Raw genomic sequence first — 12,630 nt, 5'->3', positions numbered from 1 at the left:
ATATATATATATATATGTATATATGTGTATATATACATGTATCATCATCTATGTGTATATATATGTATATATACATATATCATCATCATCTATATATATAGTATATATATATGTATATATACATGTATCTATGTGTATATATATGTATATATACATGTATCTATGTATATATATATGTATATATTCATGTATCTATGTGTATATATATGTACACATGTATCTATGTGTATATATATATGTATATATACATGTATCTATGTGTATATATGTGTATATATATATGTATATATACATGTATCTATGTGTATATATATGTATATATACATGTATCTATGTGTGTATATATATGTATATATACATGTATCTATGTGTGTATATATATGTATATATACTTGTATCTATGTGTGGATATATATATGTATATATACTTGTATCTATGTGTGGATATATATGTATATATACATGTATCTATGTGTGGATATATATATGTATATATACTTGTATCTAAGTGTATGTATATATATGTGTATATACATGTATGTATATGCATATATATGTGTATATATATATGTGTGTGTGTATATTATGCACTTTAAATATATACATATATATGTGTCTATATATATATATATATGTGTGTGTTTTTAATATAATTATCCACTGACACGTGTTTCGTTGTGTACGACTCATCAAAGTGTGTGAATCTAGCGGGATTCGAAATCGGGATCCCATGATAAGAAGCAGAAACTTCTTCCACTGCGCTACCTCTCACGACTACTGAATATATCACCTTTTGTGTGTTTTATACATGTGTGTGTATATAGATGCTACTCATGTATTGGCTTTTACTTTAACCTTTATTTATATATTATAAATGCAATATTCTAGTCCGTTGTATACCGTCTGATTGTTTACTATGTATTGCCACCGACTTGACATTTCCCTCAAGTATTGTGTTAATCGCTGGTGGCCTTGAGATATACAGCTAGCCTGGGAAGTCGAATGTAGTTTTGTGACTGGGATTGAATTACCAGACTACAGTAATTATCACTTCCTACAATGATGATGTTGTAAGCATTAAGTACTAGTGCCTCGAGGTATAAGAATAATTGTTAATGTTGATTTACAAAAACATCACTTCTATCTTAGGAAGTATTAATATATATATATATATATATATACATAGTATATATATACGAGCAAACAGTGAATAGAACATGTTAAAAAACACTTCGAAATGAGTTAAAAACATATTTAATCTGAAAAGGAAACACTAGATAAGTGGATAGTCCTTAATCCGCGGAGTTTCGAAGAAATACTTTCCTTCTCATCAGAGGGTAGGAATTAGCAAAATGCGGGATCGGATTTTGCATGAAAAAGTATTTGATGAAACAACAAGTAAGTCAAAATAAATATTATATAAATATTTATAAATATTAATTCTTTAATATTTATAATATACTTTAATTTTACCATCTTGGATCCTTTTGGTAAATTTAATTGTAATTTTTATTGTTTATTTACGTAGGTAGAGCTAGTTAGTAAATTATAAAATATTTAGAGCTAGTTAGTAAGTTATAAATTATTTACGTAGGTAGAGCTAGTTAGTAAGTTATAAAATATATATGGCGATTAAGCTACACTGAATATTCCATGTTTCATCCACTTTTGGACTCTTCAGGCTTATGCGCATAAGGAATATTCAGTGTAGCTTAATCGCCATATATATTTTATAACTTACTAACTAGCTCTACTTACGTATTGAGCACTTTTGAAGTAAATACTTAAAGTTTATGCATAAATTTATGTGAGTAAATAAAGTAGTTATATATATATTTATATATATTTGTATGTGAGTAAATAAAGTAGTTATATATATATATGTATATATATATATGTATATATATATATATATATCGAAAATATAACAGAAGTTAACATTTATATATGTATTTTTGCTAGTGAAAAAAACTTTGAAAAGAAAGAAAAGAAAACTGAAATTCAATGCTGTACACATCACTTACCTTTAACTTGTAACGTGAAAATACATTTTGCCACATTTCCTTGCAAGTCAAAGGCCGTGTAAACAATCCGTTGCACCCCAATCCTGATATTACTGATTCCAGGTTTCTAGTTAAAAGAAAGAAGAAAGACAGTTTTAAGATAGATAAAAGAAAAGGATAATTTAAAAAAAAAAACAATGTTTATGTAGTTTGATTGTGACATTGTTAAACGATGCCTAAAACGGGACATTAAGGATAAAGTGTAATGCATGGCTAATCAACGCTTTTCACCAGAAAGAGATGATGAACAACAAAAAACAATTGAAAACAATGTATATAATATTTTCCTTCACAAACGTCCCAAGATGGTCGCTCTTGGGACGTATATTTTTTGCAAATGGAAGGACGTCTGTTTTCTGAGAAAGAAGGGTGGGTTTTCCCGAAATATCAAGATATTTTTACCATCCCGAATTTTATTAACACAAGGTGGCTGTGAAAAAAATATAAATTTTTGAAGCATATACTGTCTTCGATTATTTCTTTTTGTTCATTTTCTCTTTTACCCTTCCGTTTTTCCTGCTTACAGCCTTATTAAATGCATATATACTTGTTTATGTGCAGTGGAATTACTGGTAGGATGAGAGAGAATAACAAAATATTTGTTTCCATTTTTCTACACTTTAAATTCTCCCTTTTTTTTTCTTATTCAGAAAGGTATTTCTTTAATTTTATGAGCAAATTTCATGTTAATCTACAAATATTTTTTATATCTCAGAGAAAAGTTTAACGTATCACCGCTTGAAAATAGAAATGCTTTCTGCTTAATATTAAAAAAGTAGAAATTCATACTGCTTAACGACAGTTAAAAATGAAATGTATACTGCTTAATATTTGAGAAATGCATACAGCTTAATATTTATTTGAGAAATGTATACTGCTTAATACTAAAGAAAGAAATGCATACTGCTTAAAATTTATTTGAGAACTGTATACTGCTAAATATTAAAAAATGAAATGCATACTGCTTAATATTTATTTGAGAAATGCATACTGCTTAATATTAAAAAAAACTCCGCTCGAAGTTAAGGATTAGTGAATTTTTCAGGCGGACGGTTATAAAATAGCATGTGTATTAATAACGCTGGTTTAAAACTGTAAAGAATCTGATTATTCAAGAGGACGGCGTATCAAGAATTTATTAACATTTAATTTTAAAACGATCATGTTGTAGTCAGTTAGAAAGCAGTCCCCCCTCCACAAGTGTGTTCTTGGAAAACAAAATTTTGCTCATGGAAGTTCGGTTAAGTTTTAGAAAGAAAGGAAAATGATTTAAAGTGGTTGTATATCTACAACAAGTTTTTGTTATGAATGTTTTACAGAGTAGGAAGAGTTGAGCATCGACCATGAAAATACCGATAGAGTGATGAAAAACGAGCAAGTTTTCTTCTGAAAAAAAAGAGGAGACTCTCCACTAGATTCCGAAGGGGAATTTAAGACAGGAAAGTATGCTCTGTGCACCCCTTACCCAGATGCGGCAAGAAATCAAATTATTTGGGAGCGGAAATAGTATTTCCAATTTCTTTCTGCGGATTTATCTCTGGGAGCTGCGATTCTTAGTTTTCTTTAATTGTCTGAGCTATAACAAGATATGAGTCCCACTAGCAAACGATTTGATTTTGTGAATATGTACTTAAAATTTTATTTCAAATTATATAATTGTCTGATTTGGGTTGGTTAAAAAAAAAGAATACAAAGATTTAATTTTTTTAATCATTTTTTTATGAAAATCATTCCAGACTATATATTTAATCTCTAACTCAATCTGGCACAGGGCCGCAATATATATCACTTAAAATGAAGAGCTTAAAAAAAAAAAAAAAATATTTCTTCAAGATTAAAAACTGGTCAACGATAAGTGTTAGATGAATAGACTCTGACGCAGAAAACAATAAGAAACATTGTTCATGGAATGACAAAATAATGGAAGGGAGAGTTACGAGGCTGCCAAAAGTAAACCAAAGATCCACTTTCTATACTCCAAAATGTGTAGTCCTCTAGTGGGGCACATAAGCTGCTAACGCTGCAATAATCCGACCTATCAATAGAAGAGGCCAAGAGAGCCAAAAAATACCAGATGTTTCTAATAAGCTTTAAAAAAAAAAAAAAAAACTCTTGAAAAGCAGCTGGTGTTTACTCATCTGTTAGTCTTAAAGAATGGTAAGACAGAATTGATAAAATACCAATTCAACTTTGAAAGCTTTGCTGCCTTGGATGCCAGGCTTTTATACAATTCTGACTTAGTAAACAAGTGGTTTTAAGTATTGAATAGCAGATTCCCAAGACTATATTTGACCTCACAAAGATCTTACACCGCCCCCCCCCCAAATAACATCTGAAAATAGCGTTTGAATGACTATTAAAAATTGAGCGCAATTCTCACCCAGTTTTTGCTATATATAAAGAAGATAAAGATTAAAAGACATACATTAATCTCTAACTTAATGGAATGTGCTCTGATGAACTGATTGCACTTGTGCTCCCTCGATATATTTATGGCTATGGTTATACAATTTTTACTACTTCTTCTGATAAGTTAAGGGCAAAATATGAATGAATTTCATATAAAAATATAATAAATATCTATTCATATGGTAGATATATAATAATTATTAATATCATCTTAGTAAATATAAATAGATTAATTATAAATAATAAATTAATTAGATACTAAATAATTTTATTTTTTCAGTTTTGTCCATTAATACGAATTTTAAGTATTGAATAGCAGATTCCCAAGACTAGTGACTTTATTGACAGGTTCAAAATGGCGTAATATAAGCTAAAAAAATAAAGTCATTTCAATTCTTTTCCAATTTTCGGATTTCGTATTTATGCCGAAATGCATTTTATTTTCTTTAGGTGGATTGATAGTTGCTACTTCTTCTGATGAGTTAAGGGCAAAATAGATTCATTGATTGATATAATAATTAAATGAATGATTTTCTGCTACGAAACAGTTACTGTCAAGAATTGTAAGTGTAACAGAATTAAAGGAATAAATTGTAAGATGGCCAACATCATAAAATTTGCAACATCATCATCAACGCTTTGATCCCCATCTGGCATCAATTGGGATGGATGGCTCTCGTCTGGGAGAGGCCCCGTATTTTGACAAGCTTCTGGGTTTGACCTTCACTCCTGATCTGAAATGGAACACTTACATCAACTCTGTTGCCAAGGTCGCTCGAAAGATGGTGGGATCCTTCTACCGCTCCAGAATGCAATTCTCTATCTATATAAAAGCCAAGTATGTCCAAGGATGGAATACTGCTGCCATATCTGAGCAGGAGCTGCTAAAAACAGCCTATCCTGTCTTGACAGAGTACAAAATAGACTTTGTGGCTTAGTGGGGGATGCCCTTTTCTCTACCCTGCAACCTCTCTCCCACAGAAGAGACGTTGCGAGCCTATCCTTGTTTTATCGTTATTTCCATGGCAGGTGCTCGTCTGAGCTCCAATCTCTAGTCCCCCCCTTGCCAATCTTTCACAAAAAACACCCATCTAGCTGAATCCACTGTGAAAATTTCCCCCACTCTTTATCTGTGCCTAAATCAAAACGTGGATTCCATGAACAAAGCTTCTTTCTTAGAACTGCACGCCTGTGGAACTCTGTTCCGTCTGCCTGCTTCCCACCTGACTACAACTTGGATGTCTTCAAGTCCAACATTAACAAATTCCTAATGAACCGCCCCCTTAAGTAAACACTTCATCAAATCTCCACACTAACGTACTGTACTTGCAATAACCCTTATCCCTGAGTAGCTTCCGGGCCTTGATAAGTGGTGACCACTGTGTAAAAAAAAAATATAGACTTTTATCAATTATTTGTTATATGCTCTGTAATCACAGTAAGTTTCTTAAATTAAGGATTTGTATATATAAAATGTGAAATATAATTGAAAATAAAAATCCTATTTCCACAGAAATATATATATATAGTTAATATTTACTCTTACAATATCTACTTACTGCAAGGGTGCCCGTGAAGTGGGTACCCCAGCATACAGCAAAGTCGCACGCAAAGCATGGGTATCTTTGCTAGTATCTATATAATACACTATTGGCTTTCTTTCTATTGCCATTGTGTTCGACTCACTATAGCTATCGTTTTTATTTCGTTCTGACTGACAGTTAATTGGTCCTCAGACAGTGACGTCATCCACTCATGAAACTTACCTTAGTTTTGCTGATCTTCTGAATTCCTGTATTATCGGTAAAGACGGGTTCATTCCAGCAAAGTTTAGACCTTTTCTGCCACGCAATGTTGCGAACAATTTTGGTACATTTGCTCACAGTCGGCTTTTCTTTATCTGAACAAGAATTGAAAAAAACAATTAAGATAAAAATTAAACAGAGAATGCCATTAATAACATTCAAAAAGGTTTATTGGTCCTCCAACAAAAAGAGGGTGGACCTGTAAATTAATCCTTGTCCGTTAGTTATTTCTCAATAACTACACTTTGGAATTTTTTGAAATTTTGCACAAACATTAAAAATGATATGAGTAAAAAAAAAGTTACAGAACGGATTTTCCAGAAACACTCCGGTTGGATCCTATGAGTGCCTTTTGGGTTAAAATAGCTGAAATTGACTTATTGCTTATTAAAAAAAAATTGATACCTTGGATTTTTATAAAACTTTCTGAAAAGTTGTAACTAACTGTTTCTATATAATTTTGTTTGTCTATACTTCACGATAACTCTTGGGTGTGCCCCAGGGGCTCTTTTAGGGATAATAAAAACACTCCATTTTTGGGACTATTTTACCATATTTGTCCAAAATTTTCTATATATGTCTATTTAGCAGTTTGAATATGTTAAGGCCTTCGGGACTTTTGGGGCTTAATGGAGGGAGGGGGTCAACTGATGGACTTAATCATTTCTTCTTTTTGCATGGTGCAGAACTCAAATTTACATATTTTAAGGCCTAAAACTGCACTATTTGTTCATTTTCATCAGGATTTGACGTCCCCTGGGGACTTTTGGGGCTAAAAGGGTGGTGGGCAATGTTGAACATAGTCATTTTCTTATGCCTCGTTCACTGTACACTTACGGGGGATCATGCATGCTTCACTTGTTTTTATTAGAAGAATAGCAGATTCCCAAGACTAGTGACTTTATTGACAGGTTCAAAATGGCGTAATGTAAGCTAAAACATAAAGTAATTTCAATTCTTTTCCAAGGGCAGATTAAATTAATTCCTCAAACGGAAAAATGTGGACCACTTTTATGTCCGCTTATTAAAATTAAAATCACTTATGTCTAAAATCTTTATTCCAATAAAGATCTTACACTGCCCCACCCTGCCAAAATATGATTTTTATTCTAGAAAATATCTTGAGTCTTAAAAGAAATTGAAATTCAGGAAATCTTAATGGAATGTGCTCTGATGAACTCATTGCACTTGTGTCCCCTCGACAAACCTGCTTACACCACTTCACTGTTGAGGTCTTTAAATACCAGAAAGTGTTCTACCCCAATAGTTTATTTCCTCGAACAGCTAGACTTTAGAATTCCCTTCCTGCTACTTGCTTCCCTGACTGTACTGATATGCAGAATTTTTAAATGTAATGTAAACCAATATCTTGTTAATCTTTCTCTAATAGTAGCCCCTTACGTCAAATAGTGATATGTCTTATTTTGGGTGAACGTGATTAAAATTGATGTCTAATGACTACAAATTAAATTTGATGTAAATTGATGTCTAATGACTACAAATCAAATTTGACGTAGCCTCCTCCCACTTTTCGCCAAAATATTTGAGACAATAATTAACCAAGCTCTAGTCCATCACCTTATAGATGCTAAACTTCTGACTGACTAACAATATGGATTTAGACAAGCCCGTCCAACAGCAGACATCCTAACTGTAATCTCAGAACGTATATACCAGTCACTGGACAAAGCGGTGGAAGGTAGAGCGGTAGCTCTAGATATATCTAAGGCTTTTGACAGGGTATGGCATGAAGGTCTTCTCAGGAAAATCAGATCATGTGGTATCACTGGAAGAGTACATGACATAATTAAATCCTTCTTAGATAAGAGAAAAATCCAGGTTGTCCTCGACATTCGTACATCTAAACAATACAATATAAATGCGGGAGTGCCTCAGTAGTCTATCCTGGGACCTCTGTTATTCCTAATATTCATAAATGACCTACCTGACAAAAATTGCCTGTGAGATGGGTATATATGCTGACGACACCACACTCTATAACAGACATGACAGGAAAACAAGTGAACACATATCTAAAGAAATGGCAGAAGCACTAGAGGATGACCTCCGATCTGTAGTGGAATGGGGACATAAATGGATGGTCACATTCAATGCTGCCAAGACTAAACTCGTTTCTTTCAATAATTACAAGAAACCTTCTCTACCACCAATAGCAATGGCCAATGACTCTTTATCTCCTCGGCCTAATGCTCTCAGGAAACATGAGTTGGAATAATTATATCGAGAGTATCGCCAGGACCGCTGCAAAGAAGGTAGGTTCTCTCTACCGTGATAGAAGGATACTAACGCCCAAAAGTATCCTATACCTCTATAAGGCCACTATTCGCCCATGTACGGAGTATTGTTGTCATATTTGGGCTGGTGCATCTGCCACTAGTCTCTCACTCAAAAGAGAGTCGCCAATCTAATAGGTCCTGAACTGTCATCTAAACTTCAGCCCCTGTCCTATCGACGAAATGTTGCATCCGTCTGCCTTTTCTACAAGTACTTTAACGGTGAATGCTTTGACGAACTACAAGCACTTGTGCCCCCTCGACGTAAATACCCCCGACAAACCTGACAAGCAGTTAAATCCCACCCCTTCACAGTAAAGATCCCTAGATGTAAGAGAACCTTCTACTCCAGTAGTTTCTTCCCCAGGACAGCTAGACTTTGGAATTCCCTGCCGGGTCCCTACTTCCCCAACTGTGCTAACATGCAGTTCAAGTGCAACGTGAACCAACATCTTCCTGCCCAACTCCCTACACAGTACCCCTGATGCCTATGTCCCTGATAGCAGCCCCCTACAACAAGTGGCAATATGCCTTGTTTGGGGTGAAAATATAATAAAAAAAAAATCTGCCCGAGGTGGTACTTAAAATTATAATTATATACCAAATGATTGAAAAAATATATTTTTTATTTTAAATGCAACTTTTAAACATTCTGATAAATTTAGCAGAAATATTTCTTTTTATTGGTTTACTTCAATCAAGAATTTAGCTTAGTCTTTTGGTTATGAGAAAAGTCTAGTATCTGTTCTGTCCTATTTTGGTACATTTGCTCACAGGTGGCTTTTCTTTTTTAGTCAGTGATGAAGGAATCCTTCTAGACATATTTTTTATTATTATTATTATTATCTCAACCCAGTGTGCTCCTTTTCATGGAGCTGAATTTTTCCGATTTTGTGTCAAACTCTCTCCTTGTGGGGAGACAAATAAATAGGGGCATAGAGTATAACTTTGAACACTAATTTACAGTGAGAATGTATCTAGCTAGATGTTCACTATGTAAGATACTATGTTGGATTATTTCATTTTTTTTATGAAAAAAAAAAATTGCTGCAATCAACCATATTTTTCTACTTACATGACAAAAATTTATCTACATAAGCAAAAAATAAAACCTCACAGTTATCAATTAATTCGCGCAAACTAGACATCTGCACTAAACAAACAAAAACAACAAAAAAACAAATACACCCCTCAAAAAAAAAAAGAAATGTTATGCCAGCTTGATGCCATAAATTCAGAAAAATATAAACATGACTTGCGTTGCTATCAATTTGTCTGCACATAATCAGTTTTGCCGCAGGTAACATAACAAAATTAATTGCAGTCTAAGATAACTTTGCGAAACGGAGGGAAAAAAATATCCAGTAAAATTTGCCATCTTTTTTCCCCACATCTTCCTTCTCTTTAACTCATTTTATTAAAGTATGACATTATATTAATTTTCAATATCAATATTTTCAGTTGAAAGGTCACAAGCAGTCTGCATTTACATTTTTTTTTTTTTTTCAAATTAGCTTAGATTTGCCACAATGGCCCAAAGTGTGGTTTACTCAGGAAGTGTGCCATACACGCCTAGTCATGATCCTCCTGAGGATATAACGCTGACAGTTTTCATAGCTTTTGATCATTCATATGTATATATTTACTTATCTTCTCTACAGGAGGTTAGGCACAAGGTCAAGCAGGTGTTTAAAAAGCCAGTTCACTGGATGAATTATACAAAAAATGCATGAGATGTCCCATCGACATTCCTTTGTAAAGTTACCTCAGGCGAATCATTCATGCATGTATATATATATATATATATATATATATATATATATATATACGTTTTATTTTTTATTACCGTATCTTTCTGTTAGGGTTTGTATTACTGTACACATAGATTCGAAAAAGTTGTCAAAAAAACAAATATATGACAAATAAATGTTATCGAAAGCAAGATAAGTTACTTTTCTACCTAACTGGATATATTTTTTGTGTTTTTATTCAGTGTAACATGTTTATTCAGCTCGAAAAACATGCAGTGTTTACCGATATATTGTAAAATTCAAAATGGCGGCTGACTCTCTCTCGGAGAGGGTAAGTTTGGGAAAAGGTATTATAAATAATAAACTAGACAAAATACTGTTCACGGCCGTTTTTTTGGCCGTCTGTAGCGTCCTCAGACTTTTGCAGAAATGTTCGCTATTTTGGAATGGAAGAGTGGAAGAGTGGATGAGGTCGGGGGGGGGTTGCGAGGAGGGCGGAAGAGGAAGAGAAGAAGGGAACAAGGAGGGAAGGTGGGGGGCGTTTGGTATGTTGATAATGTTTTAGTTTTGGGGTTTAAGGAATTGTGGGGGAGGGTCTGAGAAGTTCATTTCTGGTGTGGCTGAGGGCATAGGGATACATGAGGAGAAGGGGATATGTGGGGGTGGGAGGAGGAAGGTTACTTTAAAATTCGAGTCTTAGTGTTAAAGTTTTTAGCGGCTCATTGGTGAGGTGATTTCTTGGTAAGTATGTCTTGAGCTGTTGGGTGTTCGATTATGTTTGGAGGTGGGGGGGCTATGATTCGGGTTATCTATTTTTAGTTTTTATTTTGTTGTTAATTGTTTGGAGAGGGTCAGCTAGACGTTGCAGCCACGGGTACACACATGCGCACGTACACACAAGAAACGTTCACGAGTACACATACGCGTGCAAATATATGTGCATATGTTCAAGAAGCTGGCAAACGGACACTCAATGTGGATATGGGCGTCAACGGAAATAAAGGCTCTGGAATGTCCAAGGTCTGGTCCGGCAGATGTTCAGGGCACCACAGCCTGGATCCGGTCATCGGCAGATGTGCAGGACTGTAGAAGGTTCATAGAAGTGACCGTCCGACACATGCTGCTAGTGGTGCTCATGCCTGCCTCATTTGAGCCAGAGATGTATTAAGTAATGGTAATACTCGAGAACGAGTTTGCTGCCATCATCTGTAATATAGAATCGAAAGCTTTAAATAGAGTATAAACTGTTTATATATGACTTTAAAACATTACTCCAACATTAAATGAACCCCCCCCCAATACATTCCTTCTCATCATATATATATATATCTCATCATCATATATATATATATATATGATGATGAGATTTTTGAAAATCAAATTATATGATGTCTCATTTTTGAAAATCAAATGTTTTTAACTCTTCTTTAGGTGTTTTAACATGTTTTATTAATTATTTGTTCTTATTATAAGCTCTATTTCATATTTGGTTTTATTGAGCTTTTACATCTGATTAGGATCACTTTATAGGATCACTCTAAAGTAGTCTTTAATGTTTATAATATATGTTAAGTTTGCTGTTTTGGATTATCTTGGTAAACTTAATTGTAAATCTTATTTCATTTCACATATATATAAATTTTGCAGATTTAGCCGGACACCTCTCCAGACAATATATAGTATTTCAGTCACAGAAGAATTCATTAAAACTGATTATTTATCAAGTGACTGGTATTCGATAAGCTGTTAAGCCACCAGTTTGCACTATTTGCCTAATTGTGATAACTTGTCGCGTGTAACTTACCCGAGAGCCTGTGTAGTCACTTACTCAGACAACTTGCTAATTAGGCAAATTCTTGAATTTACGCGTATGAGAAGAAAAAGAAAATCGCTTAGCATGAACTGTTTCCCTTTCAAGATTAATTAAGCATCGTTCAGTGTGGTTTAGGTTTTTCACATATCAACTTTGGGGGGGGGGGTTAATTTAATGTTGGAGTAATGTTTTCAAGTCAAATATAAACAGTTTATACGCTATTAAAAGCTTTAGATTCTATGTTACAGAATTAAATTAAGCCAATTCAAATATTTAAAATGGAAACTATGTTACATTCTTTGTGGGGTCAGAAGTCATGCATACATCCTTAAGGAGAAGTGCTTTCTAACACCCTGGAAAACCTCATCAGTATGCCCTCTATTTACGTATTCAGATGATAAGTCATCTCCCTCTCAGTACAGACCAATAAGTCTCCTGTGTGTCAGGAGTAAGTTGCTGGAATCCATATTAAATAGAGAAATAGTCAACCACCTC

The 12,630-nt window shown here is 33.8% G+C and overlaps 1 protein-coding gene across 1 annotated transcript in view; it reads right to left on the bottom strand.

Moving 5' to 3' along the window:
• The window catches only part of LOC145261966 (uncharacterized), a 620,004-nt gene that overhangs the window by 20,000 nt on the left and 587,374 nt on the right, over window positions 1–12,630 (bottom strand). The window contains exons 34-35 of the mRNA XM_080119795.1: window positions 6,239–6,372; window positions 2,025–2,130 (exon numbers count right to left, since the gene is read on the bottom strand). Of these exons, the coding sequence (XP_079975921.1) occupies window positions 2,025–2,130; window positions 6,239–6,372 (240 nt within the window). The remainder of the gene's footprint in view (window positions 1–2,024; window positions 2,131–6,238; window positions 6,373–12,630) is intronic.

Source organism: Euprymna scolopes, chromosome 3 (genome assembly GCF_053919585.1).
Source record: "Euprymna scolopes isolate OS-2025 chromosome 3, ASM5391958v1, whole genome shotgun sequence".
Lineage (NCBI taxonomy): Eukaryota > Metazoa > Mollusca > Cephalopoda > Sepiida > Sepiolidae > Euprymna > Euprymna scolopes.
The sequence above is the reverse complement of the archived record's forward strand: the minus strand, read 5'-3'. Positions and strand labels throughout refer to the sequence as shown.